At 41.0% G+C, this 24,673-nt stretch overlaps 1 protein-coding gene across 1 annotated transcript in view; it reads right to left on the bottom strand.

Annotated features, from left to right (window-relative positions):
- The window catches only part of SORCS2 (sortilin related VPS10 domain containing receptor 2), an 843,800-nt gene that overhangs the window by 103,083 nt on the left and 716,044 nt on the right, over positions 1 to 24,673 (bottom strand). Inside the window, exons 6-8 of the mRNA XM_073342594.2 lie at positions 21,473 to 21,537; positions 18,348 to 18,466; positions 12,580 to 12,669 (exon numbers count right to left, since the gene is read on the bottom strand). Of these exons, the coding sequence (XP_073198695.1) occupies positions 12,580 to 12,669; positions 18,348 to 18,466; positions 21,473 to 21,537 (274 nt within the window). The remainder of the gene's footprint in view (positions 1 to 12,579; positions 12,670 to 18,347; positions 18,467 to 21,472; positions 21,538 to 24,673) is intronic.

Below are 24,673 nucleotides of genomic sequence, written 5' to 3'. Positions count from 1 at the left end.
GTTTGCAATAGGATATGGCAGCAAAAAGGCCAATGCAATTTTGGGCTGCATACACAGAAGCATCATATCAGGGGAGAGAGATTATTACCCCTTTCCACGAACTTGGTTGCAATAACCACCGGGCATCTTGTATTCAGTTCTGGTCACCTTATTAATGGAAAAACACTGACAACCTAGAAGGAATTCTGAGAAGAGCTTCCAAAAACAGATAGGTGGCAGGAGGGAATGACATCTGAGTAAATATGTAACAAACAACTTTATTACTTTTCTATTTCTTTACATAGAAGTAACAAGAGTTGACTAGGTGCAGAAGAAGAGGTGACTACATATAGGAGTGATTACACTGCACAGCGAGCACCTCTTTGAAAAGTATATATAATGAAAAGCTAGACAAAAACATTTTTGTATATAAAAGGAGTTAACCTCAATGTCTCGTTGAATCAAATTCACCACTCCAAATTATTTTTAAAATGTCACGGAGACATCTGCCAAAACAAATGAACCAGTGGTTGAGTCTCTGTTGTAGATAAAACCTCCCACATGTGGTTGATCTGAAAGCCATTCTCCAAAGCATTGCAAGTAAAACTTGTATTGAATCCGAAGTAGCTTTTTTTTTTTAGAATCCCATTAATGGAACTCTGCTGTCTTAAATTGCCAGCACTATTAATAAATAAGCAAGAGGATGGGTATGCAACATCTGGTAGTTCACCATAACCCATGACGAACATCATATTTGCCTTCCCTGACACAGCCTGAGAATGGTTATGCTGCCAATCCAATTAACAGGGATAGAGGGGGAGGAGAAATAAATTACTAAAGAGTACAGGAATAAAGAGTTTGAAAGGGTATCCATTAGTGAAAAGTTCTAAAACCCCTTAAATTGTTGTCATAGCTATTAGCAGCCCTTCAGCAGAAGTCTTAAGAGCATTATTATAGTAAAATGTTTATAATGTGTCATAAACATACACAATGCTTTACAGAACACAGATAAGACATGTTCCTTGCCCCAAGTGATTAGAATCTAAATAAAGTGAGAAAAGCAAACGCAGGATGAAACATAGGACAACAGTGCAAAAGAGGGTGTTTCTGAGCGCTACTATTGATCAGAATGTGGGAGGAGGGATTACTTAGAGATGTGGGGTTTACGCACAAATTTAAAGGAGAAAAGATAAAGTGATTTTCAGATAAACTGTGAGACTGGTACCAGACACAGGGGGAACAAAACTGGGAATGGGAGATGTGACTAATCTGATTCTCATCTCACATCAGTTTTACCCTGATGTAGCTGTATAGACATCCATGAAGTTATTCCTGATATGCATTGATGTAAATAAGGGAAAAATCCAACAGTAAGGAGAAAAGGCAAGAGGCCTGGGAAGAGGTAAGTAAGAGCAGAGAAGTAGATGGATGCAAGAATAGATGTGATTTTGTGTCTCAAGATGAGGCATTTGAATTTTGTGTGTTAGGAGATGGGAAATCAATGGAAGTTCAGGAGGAGCTAACATGACTGGAGGAGTGAGAGAAGAAGATGACTTTAACAAAGGATTTTTGGACAGACTGGCAGGGGACAGCTGGAAGGCAAGAAGGCCAGACTAGAGGAGTTTATATTAATTAGTATGTTTCACTAACTCTTCTCTTCCAATTGCAACTATCAATAGTAAGAAAGTGGAGTGTGTACTCATCCTGTTCAAGACATCAGTTGCTACTTTTTATGTGTCTGGCAGGAATTAGAATGCTGGTATTAACAGATTTCAGAGTTGCAGCCGTGTTAGTCTGTATTAACAGAGGGTAACCAAATGTGCCCTTCACCCTTCTCGGGCACAGTCTGTTCCATTCAGGTTTTACACTGAAGATTTTTATTTTTCAGTTCAGGATTACTGATTTTTTTCAGCATAATCTATTTCAATATATTTCCCCAACGATTTACAACCCCATTACTTGGTTATACTGCCTTCCAACAGTTCCGAGGAACATCATCTGGCCAAATGTTGCTAATATAACTCTGAGGAAATTAACGGAAGTAAGGAAAGATGCAAGTTTCATACCTGGTTTTAAAACATCTTTTAAACTTCTGAATGGTACATGGGTTGTGCAAACCAAACTAAAAGAAAGTTACAAATAATCCCCCCTCCTGTTCCCTTGCCTTGCTCATATTACCATCTTCCACTATTAGAGCTAAGCTGAAGAAATGGTTATCAAGGATAAAAGCTTAACCGATTTAGGGCCCAGTTTTGTAAGTTGCTAAGATGAAGTGAGCTGTAGCTCACGAAAGCTTATGCTCAAATAAATTGGTTAGTCTCTAAGGTGCCACAAGTACTCCTTTTCTTTCTGCGAATACAGACTAACATGGCTGCTACTCTGAAACCTGTGAGTTCCAATTGACTACAGTGGGTGCTCAGCACTTCACAGGAGACATTTAGCACTTTGCAAGACTGGGCCTTTAGCAGATGTGTTGCTAGGCAGGACTTCCTGTCAGGAGGGAAAGGTTTAACTAATAAGATATTATGTGAGAGAGAAAATATCTTGTTCCAAAGAAGGCAGTTTTTATTGCTATATCTAATTCATTGCCTGCAGCCACACTGTGTCATGCTGTGATCTCAGCAGATCCTGTAAGCTATGCATTCATTCCTCCCTTCTGTAGGCTATTCAAAGCCATGCTGCCCTCTTAATTTGCCATTAACCTTCCTACCTGCACATTATTTATTTGATGTAATTGGCTCAGGGCCCTTCAGCTGACTTTAAAAGTCCTCAAGAACCTGGAATCCTCCTACTGTCTCAAGTCAGGTTTTGGTGTACTTTCTAGCATATTTACTGTGCTCATGTAACATTTGACCACTAGTACCTTCATTTCCATATTCAAATTATAGAGCTGCTCATTTGGGCCCCCTGCGGCAGAACTGATCTTCCTTGCAGCTAAAATGATCTTCCCTGCTTGCTTCTCCAAGCTTGTCATCCCTTCTAATGTAATTTCTCCACTTGCTTCCTATCTTGCACATCATTTCCACTCCTGCTCTCATCAGTACTTGCAACACCTTGGTTCCATCAGTCAATCCCGCCTCACACTCCATTCAGTTCCTTCCTTCGGCATTGGTGAGGCCTCATCTGGAGTACTGTGTCCAGTTTTGGGCCCCACACTACAAGAAGGATGTGGAAAAATTGGAAAGAGTCCAGTGGAGGGCAACAAAAATTATTAGGAGGCTGGAGCACATGATTTATGAGGAGAGGCTGAGGGAACTGGGATTATTTAGTCTGCAGAAGAGAAGAATGAGGGGGGATTTGATAGCTGCTTTCAACTACCTGAAAGGGGGTTCCAAAGAGGATGGATCTAGGCTGTTCTCAGTGGTAGCAGATGACAGAACAAGGAGTAATGGTCTCAAGTTGCAGTGGGGGAGGTTTAGGTTGGATGTTAGGAAATACTTTTCCACTAGGAGGGTGGTGAAGCACTGGAATGGGTTACCTCGGGAGGTGGTGGAATCTCCTTCCTTAGAGGTTTTTAAGGTCAGGCTTGACAAAGCCCTGGCTGGGATGATTTAACTGTGGATTGGTCCTGCGTTGAGCAGAGGGTTGGACTAGATGACGTCCTGAGGTCCCTTCCAACCCTGATATTCTATGATTCTCCTGAGATCATCCTCATGCCTTCTTTCATGTGGCCTCATGCCTGGAATGCCCCATTTACTATGCCAAGTGTCATCCCATCCTTCCCTGAAATCGCTCCTCAAAGCTTACTTCTTCCCCCAAAGGTAACCCATGTCAGAAAAGACCATCCAGGTCACCTCACTGCATTGCCTCTGCTTTATTTTATTTTTTTAGTTTGTAAGCTCTCTGAGGCAGGAACCATGTCTCCCTGTGTGCTTTGTACAGCACTGAGCACACACTAAATAACAGTAATATAGTTCAGGCTCCTCTTCACTTATAAGGCTTGCATCATGCCTCCCTGTCAATATCTCAATCCTTGTTTCCTCTGACCCCTCTCTTGTGCGCTATGTTTTGCCAGCTAATCCTGTCATACCCTCCCCTTCATCATCATCATCTCTCACATTCATGACTAGAGCTGCGTGATTTTTCACTTCATTTAGCAGATCTAAAAAACTGAAAAAAATATTTTGGGTTGACTGAAAAAAAAAATCAAAATTTTAAGTGAACCGAAAAGTAAAAAAAAATCATTTTGTGTAGAATGAAATATTTTGTTCGACCACACACAAAATGTTTTCTTTTGATTTTTTAAAGAAACTTTTATATTTTAAAAATAAAACTGAAGTAAATTTTTGAACCAAAACATCATTTTGAACAGAGAAATTTAAGTGCTTTGTTTCAAAAATGTCAAAAGGAAACATTTTGATTTTTCTGCCACCCTCCACCTTTTGGTTTCTCCCTCTCCTCTCTCCGCACCCCGCCAAAACAATTTGGCAAAATCTATTTCACAAAATATTTCAGTCAACCTGAATCTTAATTTTTTGGTGATAAAAAGTTTTGGTCAAAAAATTCATTCAGCTCTGTTCATGACTGTCTACCATAATATCAGGCTAAACCTCATATTTCCTGTGTCTACACTGAAATCAATGGGACTGCACAGGGGTCAGCTCTAGAGGATCAGGGATATGTTTGGGGTGTAACCTACTCCCCCACCCCTCATAGTAAAACTGGCCATAAAGTGCTGTAAAATGCAAAGCGTAAACAAGTTGAAAATGTTTTCCCCCACTCAATTAGTTGCACTTAAAAAAAAAAAAAGAGTTTCTTCCACTTTGAAAGATTCTAGTGGTTTGAGAGATGTTCCACTCACTTAAAATGGGGAATACCAGTGGAAACAGCAATATCTTTCAAAATGGAAGGAACCTTTTAAGCATAAGCACTGTAACTTTTTTCAGTTAGAGTGATTTTAGGTGTTACTTTTGAGTATAGAGGATAAAATTTGCAGACAGAAAGGTGAATTTCAGATTGATGGTGTTTAATCTTGTACACGTGCCCAGGTGATTGGCATTAGGGTGCTGAAACAGAATTAATTGACATAGAACTGCTTACAAAATCCTTTTGGTGATCAAAGGCTCGCCAGGCTAAACATGCCATGTAGGGGGTGTAGCAAACCTGACAGCTTTCCCCTCGTGGTGACTTCTGAGCTAGATTCCTTTTCCTGTATCTGACAGCTACACCAGAAAAGGCAAACACTCAAATTAGCACAGAGCTGGAAGTAATGCAGGAAGTGGTTACATTTACTATATATTGGGCCCAGTCCTTCAAAGTGCCATCAATTCTCATGGACACCAATGTGCGCTAACAGTGTTCAGTACCTGTCTTAGCAGCTGTCTCAATCAGGTGCATTAAATCATTTGAGTGAAACTGACACGTGTAGGTTATTTCTACACAATTGTGTGTGTTCTTTCAGGGAACAGTAAATACCCACCAAGGAACACGTGCAAGAACTTTTCCAGATTCATACAGCAGAAATCTAATCTCTACAATTTCCTGACAAATGTCCACAATGTTTCATTAATCCTTTACTTTCTGCCTATAGTGAGGTACCAAAGTAACCTGTGTGGACCTTTTCCAAAAGTCTTCTGCTTTCAGTGGTAGTGAGGAGGAACTTCACTGATAGCATTTGTATAGAGTTAAGTCAGAAGAAAATCATGGATCATCTTCAATACTAGTTAAACCTGACTTCCTACCATGGAAAAATGCACCAGCCCCTATCCAAAAATCAGATCTGGTACAAAAGCCAAAGGGGGAGAGGTTGTTTTGTTGTTGTTGTTTTTTTAATCTAGCCTTACGTCATGCATATTCAGTAATTGATACCTCAGTATAATATTTTTCATCAACACCTTCATCCTGGTTTATAATGATGATTAAATCTCCCAACACCTCTGTGATAAGTAGATATCAATACACGCATTGCTGTGGCACATCCTAAAAGGGGAACTTTCCTCCTTCATCGCTCACTAGCACCACTAAGTGTACATGTGGGATGCACCACATAGTCTCTGCACCACTTCCTCACCAGCCCCTCCAGCAGTGCATGGGGACGACAGAGTGGAAGTCTTGTTGCAGCTGCAGACAGCCTCTCTCCCCACCAGAGAGGAGTTTAACTTTGTTTTCCTAACGCATATTTTTCTTTAAGCCTTGTAGATTTAAGTTTCACAGACAGAAAAATCTCCAGGTGGTAGCCAAATTAAGAAAATCTTGCTCTCTCTCTCTTTATTTATTTATTTGGTGAAAAGCGTATACGAAAGAGCCATGTACCACTTTGAAAAGGTAAAAGAAACAGAGCCATTTCTGAGGCAATAGCAGGTTGTTTATTTCCTATTCTCTTTTGCCTGGGTTTCTATTACCTGGAAACTTTTATTTTATTATCCATGTGGCAATATAGTACAGATACATAGAGATCAAGTAAAAAAAACAGACATTTTCATTCACAGTATTTCCACTCCATTATCTTTTTAGAGCCATGCATTATGCTTTTCTAAATTGCAGTAGGAAATAAAAGAGAATGTTGCTTTTACATTATAAAATGTCAGTATCTAGTTACGTTAACTTGGAATGAGTGAATGCAGGAAAAACTTGTAGCACTAGCAGCCTATGAAGAGATATTACCACCACCAAGGGTTATTTACAAAGGTGAGAAGTGGGTTAGAGTTATTAGACTCTTCCATGCAACAATTAAACTAACACAGCTGACAGAAAATCACTTCATTTTCTCAGTGGTTTTTGCTAACCTATTCTGACTCTTAATGGGTCTTATAGTAACAGAGTAAATTGGTTTCAACATTATTATTTATTATGTGTATTACCATAGCATCTAGAGCCCTAGCCGTGAACCAGGACTCCACTGATGGTCCCTACCCCAAACAGCTTACAATCTAATGAGCTGTAGCTCACGAAAGCTCATGCTCAAATAAATTGGTTAGTCTCTAAGGTGCCACAAGTACTCCTTTTCTTTTTGCGAATACAGACTAACACGGCTGTTACTCTGAAACCTATCTCAGCATCACATAACGAGATCTGGTTCAAACCAGATAAAGTAAAGAAGTAAAGACTCAGTATAGACCCACTACCTTAAAGTGGATATTGAAAATACAGGTTTCAGAGTAACAGCCGTTTTAGTCTGTATTCGCAAAAAGAAAAGGAGTACTTGTGGCACCTTAGAGACTAACCAATTTATTAGAGCATAAGCTTTCGTGAGCTACAGCTCACTTCATCAGATGCATATCGTGGAAACTGCAGCAGACTTTATATATAAGCTATTACCAGCAGGACAGTGGGGTGGGAGGAGGTATTGGTTCATATTCTCTCTGTATATATAAAGTCTGCTGCAGTTTCCACGATATGCATCTGATGAAGTGAGCTGTAGCTTACGAAAGCTTATGCTCTAATAAATTGGTTAGTCTCTAAGGTGCCACAAGTACTCCTTTTCTTTTTATTGAAAATACAGGGTCAGATTTTCAAGCCCTATTCTATTCTAGGGAGCAGATGGGCATCCATGAATGCTGAAACAAGTGATTCAGTATTCTGATTGGTAGCAGTCAACACAGTAATGCATGCATATCAGTCCCAACAAATACAGGAGTCAACTACATCAATCATGAGGCAGCTGGGTCAAGAAGCATTCACACTAACAAGTGTGGACAATGCTCCAGAAACCCCTTCCCCAGCTGTGGCTGGCCTGCAAAGTACATTTTGGAGAAGACTGAAGTGAGGCGCAACACTTGGCTATGTCTTTTCCCCTGCTTGTGCAACACAGGCTTAGTATGGTATGATCCAGTCTCCCTCTAGTGACTGACTCAAATGATTATAAGAGCTGTTAATTCCTCATGGCTAAAGGAATTCTGCCTTGGCAACAGCACCAGTGCTTGTGCTATGATGCCTAGGTTCCCGGTCTAGTATCCACAGATGACTGTGGTGTTTTATATGCATGTAGCCATGATATGCTGCAAAAAGGCAGGCCAGGTGCAACTGGAACTCCTGCAGAGCTAGATCCTAGCTTGCCTAACAGGGGCAGTATGTAAAATAGTTGCTTAGTACTTGTGAATTTGATAGAGGCTGACCTCAGTAACTCTAACAGCCAGCTATTTATTCACAACTAAAGGAGGCTTTTGGTGCTGAAGGTCCTGGGTCCAATCCCTGTGGACATCCAGGGTGCCTGCATGTATGTGTGACATACACATTTGTGAAATGGATGGCCTGAATTTGATCCAAAAGATACAAATACACTGCATATTATTTTGTGTGTGTGTGTGTGTGTGTGTGTGTGTGTGTGTGCGCGTGTGCACGCGGATATGTATGCACTTGCATGTGTGCACAAACACAGAAAACCAAGAAGACATCAACATAAATCATTCTAATCTCCATGGAAAACTTAAGGCTAAACAACATTTAAAAATCGATCAGTTTTAAAATATTCATCCTGGTTCCCCACACAAAACCAGAACACAAGACATTTGCACAGAGGAAGGAAGTGAACATCAAGGAGTGCCAAAAATTCTTTCCCTAAGAACACATAGCATCTGGTGTTCCATCATAGCTATTCCTAGCACTAGACCACTGGTGGGCACGTGGCCCGTCAGGATAATCCGCTGGCAGGCTGCGATAGTTTGCTTACGTTGACCGTCCGCAGGCATGGCCACCTGCAGTTCCCAGTGACCGCAGTTCGCTGTTCTCAGCCAATGGGAGCTGCGGGAAGTGGCATGAGCCGCAGGGACATGCTGGCCACCGCTTCCCGCAGCTCCCATTGGCCGGGAATGGCGAACCGCGGCCACTGGGAGCTGCAGGCAGCCGTGCCTGTGGACAGACAATGTAAACAAACTGTTTTACAGCTCGCCAACGGATTACCCTGACGGGCTGTGTGCTGCCCACCACTGCACTAGACAGACTCACTTTCCCAGCCTGCCGCACTCTCTGGTTTGCCCACAATTCCCCTTTTTATGTAGGGAACCACTCTGCTCTGTGACATGCATAGGGCTGCAGAGCCCACCTGAAAGAAGACCCTCTGATGCCTCACTCTGTTCACCTGAAAAGCAGAAACATGGTATGTTTACATTACAGCTGCTATTGTGTCACCACTACGGCACTGCCACTGGGGTGCTGTCGTGTAGCTGCTTCCTACAGCAACGAAAAGGGGGTTTTTTGATGCAGTTAATCCACCTGTTTAAGAGGCAGTAGTTAAATCAATGGAAGAAGAGCTCTGTATAAGCCTGAAAGTCTGTCTCTCTCACCCACGGAAGTTGGTTCAATAAAAGATATTACCTCACCCACCTGGTCTCTCTAATCTACTGGGGCCAACACAGCTACAGCAACACTGCATACTTTTCCAGATAAAACCGTCTGTGTGTTCCTAACAAGGTTATTGAATCTATCCCAAATGAAACAATTAGCATCTAATTCATTTATTCAGTCAAGCCTGGACACTCCGGGACAAAGGACTCAGCATCTAGCAGCACATCAAATAATCCAGGCTACATCTGAAGCATATCTAAAAGGTATATGTTTAGAAGTTTTGTGTATGTAAGAGACACTGGAATACTAATACTCACTGGATAATTTCATGCTCTCAGTAAACCAAGTGAGTGCCCTATATAGATGATACATAGATTTTAAGACCAAATTTTCTGACCTCTTGATTAACACAAGCCAGATAATTTCATCCAATTACTCCTGTATTGAGCCCAATAATTTGTGTTTGACTAAAGCGTATCTTCCAGAAAGGCATCCAGTAATGATCTGAAGACTTCAGGTGCTGGAAGATCAATCACTTCCCTTGGTAGTTTGTTACAATGGATAATCACCCTCCCTGTTAAATAATTGTGCTTTATTTCTAATTTCAATTTGTCTAGCTTTAGCTCCCTGTGATTGGTTTGGCTTATGCCTGTATCTGCTAAATTAAAGTGCATTTTAGTACCAAATATTTTCTCCCCATGAAGGTACTTACCTACCACCAAGTCACCTCTTGATTTTCTTTTATACAAACTGAGCTCCGTAAGTCTCTCACTGTAAAGGATTTTCTCCAGCATTCAAATAACTCTTTTCTCCATGCTCTCCAAGTTTTCAACATAATTTTTAAAAAGGGGACAGCAGGACAGGATGCAATATTCCAATACCTGTCTCACCAATGTCATTTACAGAGATAAAATCACCTCCCCACCCCTACTCATTACTTCCCTGTTTATACATCCAAAAATCACATTCACCCTTTTTTCCACAGCATTGCACTGGGAGTTCATGTTCACTTGTTTGTCCAATAGGACCCCTAAATCATTTTTCAATCACTGCTTTTCAGAAAAGAGTCCCCCACATTCTGTTGATATGGCCTGCATAACTTCTTCCTTGATGTATAACCTTGCCCTTGGCTTTATTAAGACACATTTTATTTAAATGGGCCTAGATTCCAAGTGACCCAGGTAGTCCTGTCCTCATCATTATTTACCACTTTGACAATCTTTGTATCATTCACAGAAAGATTTTAACAGCAATCATTTTATATTTACTTCAAGCCCATTGATTAAAATAACAAATAGCTTCTGGTCTAGTACCAATCCCTGCAGAACCCCACTACAAACACCCCTAGTAGATGTTTCTACATTGACAACTACTTTTAAGATCTATCAGACAGTTCTTAATCCATTTAGTGTGAGCTTTATTTATATTGTACTTTGATTTTTTTTTAAACAGAATGCCATACAGTACTAAGTCAAATGCCTTACAAAAATCTAAATGTTCTACATCTATGCAGTTACTTTTAGCAGCTAAACTTGCAAACTCATCAAAAATGAAATAAGGTTTGACAAAGGAGTGATAAACATCCTTTGGAACTAAGGATCTTTACCATGCATCCATTTTATTATGATCAACTTTCATGCATTAAAGAGGTCTGTTTCCTGAAATCTTTAAATATATTAAATTTCCTGGAAGCTGATGGAATAATGTTTCACACTTGTCTAGGACCATTTATCCAAAGATCTCAAAACAATTTACAAACATTAACTGGTTAGGGTCACAACACACTGTTAGGTTGGCATATGTTATAAAGGACAGCAATATATAAACTGAGGGGCTATAGGGCTGTTCATGTCCACAAAGCAGCAAACTAGATATAACAGTGGAGACCCAGCTCCAATGGTGAAGATTCCAGCACAGGCTTTGAGAGGTAAGAGGAAGAGGCTTCCTGTGCTTTCTTCCCCACCATGTATACCTGCCTATATTAAAATCCTAGTCTGTCAATCAGCGTAACTAAAAATGAAAAATAAACACAAGCACAAACAAAGAAATAAAAACAATCAACCAAAGACTTTGACTGATGTGCTGAGTCACTGCAACGTTTCTTGAATTATACAGAAAACCGTGAAGTTTATTTGAGAAATACCGTTTCTGTCAACACTCTCAAACTCATTTCTTTCATGTGAAATAAGGCTTAAATTCTGTGACTCTGTAAATGATATAGTTCCCTTTGATTTTTTGCATGTTTGGAAATTTATATTCTTTCTCCTGTTGTTTTCCTAATTACACATTCACCCAAGAGACCACAAAGTCTACTTTGGATGCCGTTCCGAACATTCAAATAAATATTATGTGGATGGGTTTAATATATTTATTTGGCCTTGGTTATGATTTTTTTTTAAAGCAGCTATACCTAGAGGAGGAGAAGGGGGTTCCAGCTTCTTATTCAAACAGTATCTTTATTAGTTGCTATGTGTATATTTAAAATTAAAAAACTATTATATATTAAAAAAACTTGGAGAAAAAAGAATCATTCAAATTATTCTTTGCTTTAAAATAAAAGAAAGAAAGAAAGAAAGAAAGAAAGAAAGAAAGAAAGAAAGAAAGAAAGAAAGAAAGAAAGAAAGAAATTCCATACATGTTAAACAGTAAAGTAGTGACCTAAACATACACCATCCATAAAATTCAGACATAAAATTTATCAGTTACTCTTGTACTTAACCAAGTCATTCTGCTCAGGGATTGCAGAAGCCTTCCAGCTATCCATAAATATATGGAGCATACTGTGTGTGCTGCAAAGCCTCAATCTCATCAGTTAGGCTGTATGCAAATACTATATGCCTGTATTTTATTACCAGTGTGCTATGCAAATACAGAAAGCCTTGTCCTTACAAAAATATATCAGAGCACAGGAATTCCTCAATTAGCTTCGCCAACCTTGTCACTCTGATGGGACTAGGGAATATCTTTTGATTCTTTGGTGACAGAAAACACACATCAGCTGGTAAAATTCTCTTATTTCCATTCATGTTTCTAGCAGAAAGACACCATATGACATTAAACTGTAATTGATTCTTGAAAGGTTACTCACTATCGCTACATTACCATTGTATCATTGAAAGTTATTGGGGTAACAGATGACAAGTATGTTAGCCTCTGCTCTTCAGTCCTATGAGTTGCAATGTAAGCTACTATACTTCAAGGATGCACATTAAGGCAACAAAACAAAAACACACCTCAGGAAGAATTCAGAAATCCGTATGGAAGCAAAAATAAGCAAAATAGTGAGGATTAATAGGCACAGAAGAAGCCTACTCCTGATCAAAAGGGGAATGAAGACAAAAAAGATAGTGGAAAGAAATATAAGTTGTGTGCACTTACCTTTGGCAATGCATATTTTGGTAGCTTCATCTGTATGAAGTCATTTCGACGGTAAGAGACATAATATTTAGTCCGATTTGCTGATGTTGTCTATGCAAAGAAACAAAGGGAAAACTAGGATTAGTTTGGCACTAAACCCAATTGTCCATAAAGACGCAAACAGATTTTTTGTTACAATTTAAACATACATGCAATATTAGTATTGTAGTGTATTCATTTCCACTGTCACAGTATCTGGACATTCCTGCAGTAGTGGTACTGCAGACTACTGATTAAAGACCAGGTAGAGTTTACTCTCAGCTGATAGCAGGGGGTTGCATGTGGCTATGTCACCCCAGGAACAGACAACAGGTTCCAACAATCATAATTTCCTCCCTTGTTTTGCAGAAAGAAGTAATCTGCTACTGGTATAGACTTCTCCTCTGCTGGCTGGTGCACTGGGACGCCATCCTTTCCTTACCCCCAGCCCATCTCCCCACTAATGTCTCACTCTGTGGGCAGCTCATTCTTCTGCTCTCACAACCTGCTGCATGGGCACAGAGGGCAAGAGACACTCATCCTACAGAGACAGAGGAGGATATAAACTGGAAGTGAATACTAGTATCTTTTAAAACTAGTTTGCAGTGCTGTTATAGCCATGTTGATCCCACAATATGAGAGAGACAAGGTAGGTGAGGTAATATCTTTTACTGGACCATCTTCTGATGGTGGAAAGTACAAGCTCTCAAGTTTCACAGTGCTCTTCTTCAGGTCTGGGGAAGGTAACCAGAGTGTCTGAGCTAAATACTAGATGGAACAAATTGTTAAGCATTAGGGATCCACACAATTCTCCTGTAGGAGACCACTTCAAATGAAGTAGGCAATTAAGGGTTAGCAGTGTGGTAACAAGCCAAAAATCCAGTGTATCTGTTGAGTCCATGATTTTTGGTATCTAGAAGAGTTATGAATTTAAATTTCCAGGCTCGCCTTTTGAAATTGTTGTGCACGTTTCCTTTGAGGATGAGGACTGAGAGGTCAGATGTGGAGTGATCACTTTGTAAAAAAAAGTGTTCTCCACGGGTGTTAGGGTGTTTTTGTCTTTTATCATTTTTCTGTAGAAGTTCATTTGAGGGCACAGTGATTGACTGGTTTCACCCACATTGTTGTTGTTGGGGCATCTTGGGTGAAGCATACCACGTGTTGTGATAGGTATGTGTATGATCACGAATCTTGTGGGAAGATATTGATTATCATAGCAGTGGAGATATGTCTGCCGGTTTTGCATCTGTTGTTCTGGAAGGGTCTGGTGCCACTTTGAGTTGGTGTGTCCTGGTCTGTGGGGAGCTTGCTTCCAACGATGAGCTTAACAGGTTGTTTCAAGGTTAGAAGAGTGGATTCAGGAAAGATTTTTTTCAGAATGTTGTTCCCGTCCAATATGTGTTGTAACTGTTTGATGATATTGTATGAGACAATGAGAGACAATGATTTTATGGCTCGTTACAAGCATTTGTAGCACACCGCACTGCCTGCTAATCCCTCAAATGCCTACTTTATTTTACGTGGTCTCCTACAGCACGTGTGAATCCCTTATGCTTAATTATGTGTTCCAACTTGTATTTAGCTCAGACACTCAGGTTACCTTCCCCAGACTAGAAGAGGAGCTCTGTGAAGCCTGAAAGCTTGTATCTTCCACCAACAGAAGCTGGTCCAATAAAAAATACTACCTCATCTACCATGTCTCTCTTTTAAAACTGCTATTCCAAGTGCACTATTCAAACAGAACACAAGAGGCTGAATAAATCATAGTGTAAGGTTTATATAAAGCATTCTGAATCCCTATATTGGACAAGCATTTTCTAGCTAAAATCAATCATTTTCTGGCACAAGTCTCCCAGAAGTGCCACGGTTGGTAACAGTGCAACATTTAACCTATTGGTGCAGTGGTGATTTTGAAAATAGGTTAACTGTATCCTATAGGCCCAATTCTAGCTTCATCAATATGGGTGACACTCCTTTTGCTCTGAATATAGGCCTTTCACCTCTGTAACGGAGGGCATAATTGGGCCCCATGTAAACAATCCAGAAGCCCTGAAAAGATTTCCCCTAAATAGAAAACAAAGCAAAAGCAGCTAGTGAATGGAAAATTAGCATGGAGATGTTCTCCATTTCCACCTTTCTCTCCTGATGTCATACCAGACATATTGATATTTGCAAGCCTTGCCTTTCCTTGCAGTTTTTAGAACAACAACAGAAGGATCTTTTTCAAAGTAGCAACATATCTGTATTAAGTACTGATGGATTAAAACAACGAAGTGACAGTGTATACCCTACTGTACCTCACTATCATGAATTTAGGGCCAGTTCCTTCACTGGGGTAAACTGGCACATTTCCATTGAAGTCAATGGTGCTCCATCAAATTATGCTAGCAGATAATTCGGCCCTTAATAAATAATATTTCTCATTTTCCAAAACACTTCTCTGCAGCCGTGGTTAGCACCACTGACTTCTCCCCCTAGGTAACAGCAATTCAGCCACTGACTCTAGATTTATCAAAAGTTATTGCTTTATAAATTAACAGTAACAGACTGATTTAAAAAAAGGTAAAATTAAAATATATAACTTTTTTCTCTGGTTTATTACCGTGCAAAGAAAAACCATTTTGTAGGTCAGCAGCACTAATGGCCAAACTTTGTGCCTTTAGTTAGAAGATATACCTAGCATCCAAATCTCTGTCTTTGCTACTTTTCTTCTGCATTGAGACAGGTGGACTCATGCATCTAGAGGAGGCTGGGATCCCTTATTAAATCCAACGCCATGCACTGAACAATTATTCAGGTCCTTCTTTTCCCTCTTTTCAACCTTTATCCCTGCCTTGTGTAGAGGGGGGGATACCCTGAATCAAAATAATAAAGTTACCCATCTGACAAAGCCACCTCCATTGTGGCAGGGAAAAGGTTTTTAAGGCAGCTTTCCTATTTCTCAGAAAATATGTGGCAATTTCTACTCCAAGCTCTCAAACGAAGCTTGATTAATGCAGAAGAAAATCTTGGTTGCCATAGTAGAAGCTGGCTTAAAGGGCGAATGTGCAGTGAACCCTTCTGGCCTCAGTCTTCTCTACCTCAGCTGTCTCAGAAAAGGCATCCCCCAGAGCATAGGAAGGGGTGATGGATAAAAACATCACAATGTGGTGGCTATATGGAAGGCAGCTACTAAGGCAATGTAATTCCTGAAGGAACACCTTTGTCCAATTCATGAAAAATACACAGAAAAGCTAAGTTTTAATGTATTGTTCAAAATAAACTTTTAGGAATAAATGCTGGGGATTTTACTCAGATGAAACACCTATTTAAATCAGTTGGCGTTTGCCATAGTTGAAACAAATTGAGGACCCTGGGATTCGGCCCTAGAGCATCACATACTTAATTACGTGTCTAAAAAAAGGAATTGGTTCGAAAAACAAACTATGCTGAAACATGCAAATTTGACCTTTGCCTGGTAAAAATAGAACTGATGCATGACCGCCGATCTAGCTGCCTGAATATTTTAAATGTAACAACGAACTGAACAGTGGCCATTTCTACACTTCTTTCCTGTCCATCTCCTTTTTTGTAGCATAACAAACATGAAGCCTTTCAGAATGTGAGTTGTTAACTGAGAGACAAAACCAAACCCCTTCAATTTTTTTAATTTTTGTTAAATACCAGTCTTATCCATCACATTAAACAGTAAATATAGATTTCCTGGTCTTTCAAGTGAAATCAGGTCCTTGTGGCTGGTGTGGAATTACTGCAGGGAAACAAAGCTGGAGACACATCTGATGCTGCCTAGTCCAAGTAATTAGATGGAGTGACAGCTTTTCCTTATTACACAAAAGCTACGACGGTGTTAGTATGACAACAGCTTTATGTTCTGTGCTTTACAACTGCAATATTATCAGGGTATTTGGTGCTCTGGGAGACATCCATTTGGTTTCCTCTCCCAGTATTAGTCCCTAACTCCATGGAAGCTGGAAGTGTAAGAAGGAATGGTTCCTATCCTGAAGAACTCACATATATCTAGGGCCATGTCTACACTAGGTTTGTTTTACAGTGATCCAGTGAACGAAAGACACTATATCAGTGAAATTTACTGCAAATACTATGAAAGGAAACACTGATAGGATGTATTCCTCCCATGGAATAAGTGCACGTCACTTCCACTACCATCAAAAAAGGGCCAATTCACCGGGAGACGAGAATACACTATTTATTGTATAACTTTGTTGGTAGTGGTTTTATGTTACCTTTCAGTTGATATGGGTAGATTTCCAGTTCATTCCTCTGTGCTGTGCCTGCCCGTGTCTGGCATCAGATCAGAACAATACTGCCTACAAATATGTACTGTCCTAAAATAACACAGATGCTTGAAGAGTAAACTACCCGTGTCTTGCTGAGCACAGCAGTCTGGAAGTGCACATGGAGAGAAACACTTCTCACCATCTACTAACTGTGAAATGAATTTTAAAACGTGCCTGGTGGGAGCCACCTTTAAGCAAAATGGCTGCCACCAATGAGCAGCTTGGGCTGGGAAATGCCAATTTTAATTCAAAATTTCATTTCCAGTTGCATTTCTCATAGTTGGTTTGTGGTGATAAGTATTTCCTGTCATGTGCACCTCCAGATTGTTGTGCTCAGCAACATGGATGTCAGTTTCTTTGTCTCTGTACCAGTGTACACAATTCCTCTGAAAGAAACAGGCTACAAGGGAAGAAAGCTGTGGAAAAGCCAATCTAATGTACCCCAAGGCTGTGGAGCAGAGAGATCTCCTCTAATACCACCTAGCAAAACCAATATTGCTTTCCTGTAGGAGATAAGGCTTGCGGCAAGCAGATGACATCAAATTGGGGCTAAATTGTGGCATTTTACCACAGGACTGAGTAGGGGGCAATGCATAGAAACACCACCCTACAGGGAACTCGGGGATGGCTTGGGAAAAATCCTTCTCCAAATAGCCTGCAGTAGGACTGCTCCATCCTTTGGGATAATGTTGGCTGATCCCTCCGGGATTGCTGGCCTGCAATTGGACCAGACTCGTGTTATCTTCAGCTGCACCAAACTCACACATGGGGAAACTGGAAGGGGGGAAAATGGCCTTTTGCCATATTGCTGCTTCCCAGACCCTGTGACTGCTGGTTGGATGAAAGGGCCGCAGTGTAACTTGGAGAAATCTAAAGTCTGGTCTAAATTGCACCACTGGAGTGGTTCTAAAGAGACACAAGGGTCACTCCATCAGCTGAGGACTGGCCACAGTGGTATTTGCTCCGGGGCCGTTCCCAACATGCTCACTACGTAAGCAGTTGGGGAGCAAAAAACTGGCTGCGCTGGCTTTACAGCATCTAAGGATTCCCTTGGCTACCACTCAGGCAGCTTTCTGTCTGCTTTGTGCTGTCACAGCAGTGAAAAGAAACCAGAACAGAGCCTGAGGATTTGACTCCAAATGCTAAATACTGCCTAATTTGCAGCAGGAATTTGTCCCAATAGTCCAACCTAAATCTTGGCAAATCTAGTTACATCTAAATCAAACGATAAATCAAAATCTAAGGGGGTGTAATCAGCTGGTTTGCTCTGGGTCAAAAATGTGTCATCCTTCATAAGACTGATACGGAATGCCTTGCTGTATGTGAAGATTCTTAATCCATCTCTACACAGCAATAGGGTTCTTTGTTTTCTTATGCTACTGTTTTGCTGTATGGCTTGTATTTCCCAATTTTAGTTTAACATTGGCTTGTGTTTGCAGTAAATGACATTACCTGGAGGAATATGTAGTCATCCTGTACAGTTAAGGAATCCTGGTCGATGTTGCCAGCAAACTGGACTATTGGTGTTTTATCAGAGCAATTCAGAATCTGACAGGTGATGTAGCGATAACCTGAGGACAGGGGGAGAAACATGTTACAGCATTTTCAAAGACAGAGAAGCAAATATCTTGACATTCTGTTTGTGTGGGGGAAGCATCACATTAATCAGTATAGTCAGTTATAAAATAATTACACCTAACCCTCCCGCAGAAACCTTTTAATTTCCAAAGTGCTAGATGCACATTAACTACTGAATCCTCACCTCACTCCTCAGAGGTAAGAAGGTATTAGCCTCATTTCATGGTCAGAAAAACTGAGGCCCAGAAAGGTTAAGGAATAGATGATGAATGGCCCTTGTGGAGGTGTTCAAGAGTGGAGGCTTGCCTGACCTGCACAAGGGCCCCTCACATGGCCAGATCACTCATTTACAGCAGTGGAGATCTGGTGTCCTGTAGTTGAAATCCAGAAAATTCCCCTCATGTAAAACTGGGTGAAAATAGAATCAAGCCCATAGAATTTAAGAGAGAATACACAGATCCCTGCTATGGAATTTTAAAGGTTGGTTTCAAAGTTCTCCAGACATGTTATAATTCTCTATAAAATGCTTTAGGATTTTCCTCGCAAGTGAAAATGTCTATTTGGTAAATGGCCTGCATAAAAAGCCTATGCTGATTTGCACCAGCTGAGGCTCTGGCCCACAATATTTGCAGCCCTTGTCACGAGCACAGCTCCACTCCTTCTTCTCCACTGAGTGAGTCACCCCAGATGGGGTGCAGACTGGTGGATCAGGGAAGCAATCTGTTCCCACCTAATGGATGGAGCAAAGTGCTCCCACCTACCGTGTACGCCAAGCTGCTATGGGACAGAACTTCTCTTATGGTGGAGCCTAGCAAACTCCTGTCCCACTATAGAGCTCTGTGTACAGCACACAGTCAGTCCAGCCCTAAGTGACTTGCCCATGCCCATGAAGGAAATTCCTATCTCCCAAACCTGAGATAAGAACACTACACATCACCTCGCTTCTGTCACAGTCTGAATGAGCAAAGCTTTAGCACTCATGTGTTTCATTATTCCTGCAGTGTGATAAGAAACTTACCGCCCAAGACCCCATTTATCAAGATTTTTATGAGAAGGTCCAAACCAGAACACCAAATCCAAACAGTGTCAAACTTTTGGGACAGTTTTAAAATCTGTACGTGGATCTGAAGCAGCTTGAGTCCATACTCTACTGCTTATCTCCAAACTATTTTCACAAGGAAATTGGGGCAAACACAGCCAAGTGCCATCAAAATTCCTTTAATTAGTCATAATTCACATGGACAAGCATGAAACTAGTAAAGTCTCTAGTCTCTAGGTCTTGCTTCCATTGAAGTCAAAGGCAAAACTTCTATTGACCTCAACAGGGCCAGATAAAGCACTAAAGGACTCAGCCAGGAAATAAATGTATTAAAAATCATGGAAGAGAACAGTGTTCCTTTCTCAGATTCTTCTTTAGAAAATAAACACAACACAATTACTTGTGATAGTTCATTTGAGGGAATCAGATTCAATGCACATGGTTCAACTTTCTCATGGAATTTAACCAAAAAAAAAAAAGCGGTGAACTATTACATGGATACTAGTTAATCAACAGCTATTTTTGCTACTCTATTCTGAAGTTACAGAATGAGTTATAAAATCTAGAAATGGGCAAAAATCAAACATGCTGGATCCAACCCTTGCCCCCCTTGCATTTTGAGGACATTAAACTTCCAAATACATCTGTGAACATGAATTTTGCAAATGGCCACTATCATTGTGGCCTTGGTGGCACATAAAATACGGAGCCAAATGCATAGCTGAGTTCACATCTAATTAAAAAAAAACCAAAGGACAAATCCCTAACTCTTTTTCTCTAACTGGAGAGCCCCAGGTGTAATGGAAATGATTTCATCAGGCAAGTGGAGGTAAGAGAGAATTCTCAAGGGGAAAAAAATGTGCTCGCTCTTCACAGACCCACTTGGAATCATTTTAAGAATCTATTAATCTAGGAAATGGAATTATCACCACACAGCAGTTTGAGGGAAGGGTGGAATTGAGGAGGAACCAGGTCACGATGATGGATCTTCTGCCACATGTAACCTTGACTGGCCACTGTCCTCTGAAGAACAGGGTTGCAGGAACAGTAGAGGCGAATGTAGCATCAGGGCAATGCCACGGTCTCATGGTAATCGTACCACTATTCTGTTGAATGAATGGGAAATTTTCTTCCATCCAGCTCCTATTGAATCTCCCCTCACTAGACCCAACCAACTACTCAAAAACTCATTGGGTCCTGCAACTGTTCTGAGCTTCTGTGACATGTGACCACTTGGATTTGGGAGCTGAACTTTAGGTACCTGATTTTTAAGGGTTGGCCTTAATTTTTCACAGTGCTGAGGGCAGGGGTGGGGGGAAAGAGCTATCACGGTCTGAAAGGTTAAGTTATACATCCTTTACAATTAATGTATAATAGTGTGTAGGAGGTAGGATGATCATCTGCAGAATTAAATCATCTTTCAAGGGTAGAACTCCTAAGAAGACAGACACATATATGTTGTAATTGAAGTGTCTACTTTGTACTTTTTGTAACTACTAGTATGTTTTTTTAAAAACAAAAACAAAACTATGTTGAATGTGTAACATAAGGATTTTCGGGGAAAAGACTGTTAATTCAGTGGAGCTGACACATGCGAGGATTCACTCTAGCAGACACTCATCCAGCACTACATTGCACTGCCAGCTGTATTTGCAAATCAGGAAAAAATGTTCAACGTTTAAGTGCCAGAACAAATTGCACTATTAATGGACTTTTTCACTGGAGCATAGCATCTTGACTTCAATTTATTTCAGAGCGGAAAACAAGTACATTTTAAATCATACTACATTTTTATATATCAGGACAGTTTTGCTGAATACATATAAACAGAGCAAGAATCTGACAAGTGGAAAATATTTCTTCCCACTTTTTTTTATAAATGAATGCAAAAAGTAGTCTTTAAAATCAAAAGAAACAGCCATACACCAGGTATCTATTGCTATCATTTTCATCAGCATACCTCCACTGGGGTCCTGGATTTCCATATGAACCAAATCAGGGTCTCTGTCAACTCCGGCAATGGCCCTGAGAACATAATATAATTAAGTTATCTTGGGCCTGCTACAGAATAGTAATTACATGGATGGAAAAATAGAAAGATTTTGTACTAAACTGCTCCCACATCCTCATTGGCCATTTAAAATAAACCCCATTTATAATTTTAGATTATATGGATGGAAATCATACATTTCCTGTTCTCAGCATTATGCGTTGCTTTTTCTGTTTTACTAGAATCTCCATTACTAGAACACACAAACCACCAGGATATACGTTAAGTTCAACTGGAGAAAGGAACAGAAATAGGTGGGGAACAGTAAATAAAACTGGATCTTTCTGAGGCAATCCCAGTTTAATCCTTTCCTAATTTCATAAATATACAGTACTGAACGTTAGCACATTCTCTTTTAAAACTAGCTCTGACATTAGTGACAATAGGGGCAAATATATTGCTAAGAAATATTTGGGGTTCTTTTTGTACTAGAAATCTTCTAAACCTGACACACAGCCCCTATAACTAATCAATTACTCTTTGTTAGGCACATTCACTGGAAGTACAGATTCTCTTTTGACAAAGCAATTCAAAAATGAAGAATAATATTCAGTAGGAAATCCTGAGAATGGAACTAAAGGTGCATTTTAACTTAATAAAAGAAATAACAGGGATCCAGACTGATTCTCTCGGAACAGATAACTGTCACATTTGCTCAGCTAAAAGATTATTTTTAAACCTCAGAGCTTCTATCTCAGCCTAGGATTAGAAAATGAAGTGGTACTCTTTCTGCCTCCTACAACATGGTTCATAAGGAAGATTCTGCAAGGAACATTTAGGTGACACAATTCTGCTGACAATACACCCAGCAAAACAGAATCCAGCTCACACATCCGCAACTGCATTGGCTTTTCAATGCCAACACTAGCAAAATATAAGAGCCCGTAAAGTAAGCAGATATGACATGAAGACACAGGGAGCAAATACATGGACTGAGAAAGTGCAATTTGGATACTTTTTAAAAATCACTAAAATACTTAGAGCAAATGATGATCTTGGTATGGTTATGAGCAATAAAGAGTATACTTTATGTTGAACTTGCATAATTGTTTAATGACTGATTGATTATGGCATTGGTGGGACTGATTTATGGGAAAGATTAAGGGTCAGACTCAGAGGCAGATTAAGGCTCCCTGGGGCCCTGGGCCGGAGCAAGTGGGGGGCCCCTTCCCATCCCTCCGCTTGTGGTCCAGCCCCCATTCTGCCCCTGGCCCTGCCCGAGGCCCCACCCCTTTCTGCCCCTTCCCCGGGGCCCATCCCTGTTCCACCCAGGGTTCCCCATTCTGACCCCCCACTGCATCCCCCTGCAACCCATTCACTCCTTTCTGCCTCCCCACTGCAGCCCCAAGACCAGAGAAGCTCTGTCCCCGCACCACGGTCCCGGGTCCACAGCAGGGAGTGAGAGCTCCTTCAGGCCCAGGGCCACAGCGGGTGCTGGGGCTTCCCCTGCCACTCCCAAGCTTCTGTGGAGGACCAGGTGATTGGGCTTCTCCTGCCCTGCCCGCCTGGCATTTCTGCCAGAGAGTGGGGGCAGGGGCTTCTCCTGCTGCCCTGAGGCTTCTGCGAGGGACAGGGTTGGGTGGAACTGGGGGCTTCCCCTGGCATCCTGCAGCTTCTGCCAGGGACAGGGCTGGGTGGTGCTGGGGCTCCCCCCATCCCACAGCTTCTACCGGGGAGGGGGTCAGGGGCTGTTGGGGCTTCCCCCATCCCACGGCTTCTGTGTCTGAAAAGTGTGTCTTAAAAGTGCTATTGTAAATGGATAGTATTCATCTGTGAGCAGAGGGCCAGCCCAAGGTCTATGAACCACTTTAATCCCACTTAAGCCCTCCAAGTAGGATTGGTAGAAGTCCTCTGTAAGAGGACAAGGTTAGGATGCAATAAAATGGTGTGGAGGAGAAAATGTGATGAGAGAAGTGAGTGAATAGAGATACTAATGAGTTCTTTAAAGGTGCAGATGAGAAGTTTGACCTGATCATGGAAAAAGATGGGTAGTAGTGTGACACTCAGAACTAGACTATGACTTGGTACTGTGCATGTAGACGCTACCCATCCCCCAGAGAAGGTGTGTCAGGAATGGGTGGAGCCTTGAATCCACCACACAATCTGCTAGCTAGCACACATGATGCAACATGGTAGTGTGCCAGCAGCAAAGTAGTACTCCTACCCACAGACGATGGGAGAAGCAGGGAGGGAAGCGTGTCTCTGAGGGGCACAAGGCCCCCCCGGCATTGCTCCTAGGATGATCCAAGGTACATGCTGCCCTATACACAGGGCTTGTAGAAAAGTCATAAGCTAGCTCTTAACAATGAGAAAAATCATGATCAGACGAACCAGTGAGAAAGATATTTGCAGCAGTATTTTGGACAAAATTAATGGGGAGAGAAGTGAGATGTGAGAACAGGAGATAAGACAAGGCAGGAAATTGCTAGATCACAAACAAGAGAAAAATCTTGCTTTTGTTGAGAAATCGGTCTGCAAAATGCAAACTCTATTGTAAAAAAGAAAAGGAGTACTTGTGGCACCTTAGAGACTAACCAATTTATTTGAGCATAAGCTTTTGAGAGATACAGCTCACTTCATCAGATGCATGCAGTGGAAAATACAGTGAGGAGATTTATATACACACAGAACATGAAAAAATGGGAGTTATCATACATACTGTAAGGAGAGTGATCACTTAAGATGGGCTATTACCAGCAGGAGAGCGGGGGTGGGGGGGAAGAAAACCTTTTGTAGTGATAATCAAGGTCTGTAATCGAGTGACCAGAGAGATTGAAGTGTTCTCCAACTGGTAAGTCGCAATATTACAACAAAAAGACTTCAAAAACAGTCTCCAACAAGAGACTGCTGAATTGGAATTAATTTGCAAACTGGATACAATTAATTTAGGCTTGAATAGAGACTGGGAGTGGATGGGTCATTACACAAAGTAAAACTATTTCCCCATGTTTATTCCCTCCCCCACCCCCACTGTTCTTCAGACATTCTTGTTAACTGCTGGAAATGGCCCACCTTGATTATCACTACAAAAGGTTTTCTTTCCCCCCACCCCCGCTCTCCTGCTGGTAATAGCTCATCTTAAGTGATCACTCTCCTTACAGTGTGTATGAT

This window comes from Lepidochelys kempii, chromosome 4, assembly GCF_965140285.1.
Source record: "Lepidochelys kempii isolate rLepKem1 chromosome 4, rLepKem1.hap1, whole genome shotgun sequence".
Taxonomy (NCBI): domain Eukaryota; kingdom Metazoa; phylum Chordata; order Testudines; family Cheloniidae; genus Lepidochelys; species Lepidochelys kempii.
The sequence above is the reverse complement of the archived record's forward strand: the minus strand, read 5'-3'. Positions and strand labels throughout refer to the sequence as shown.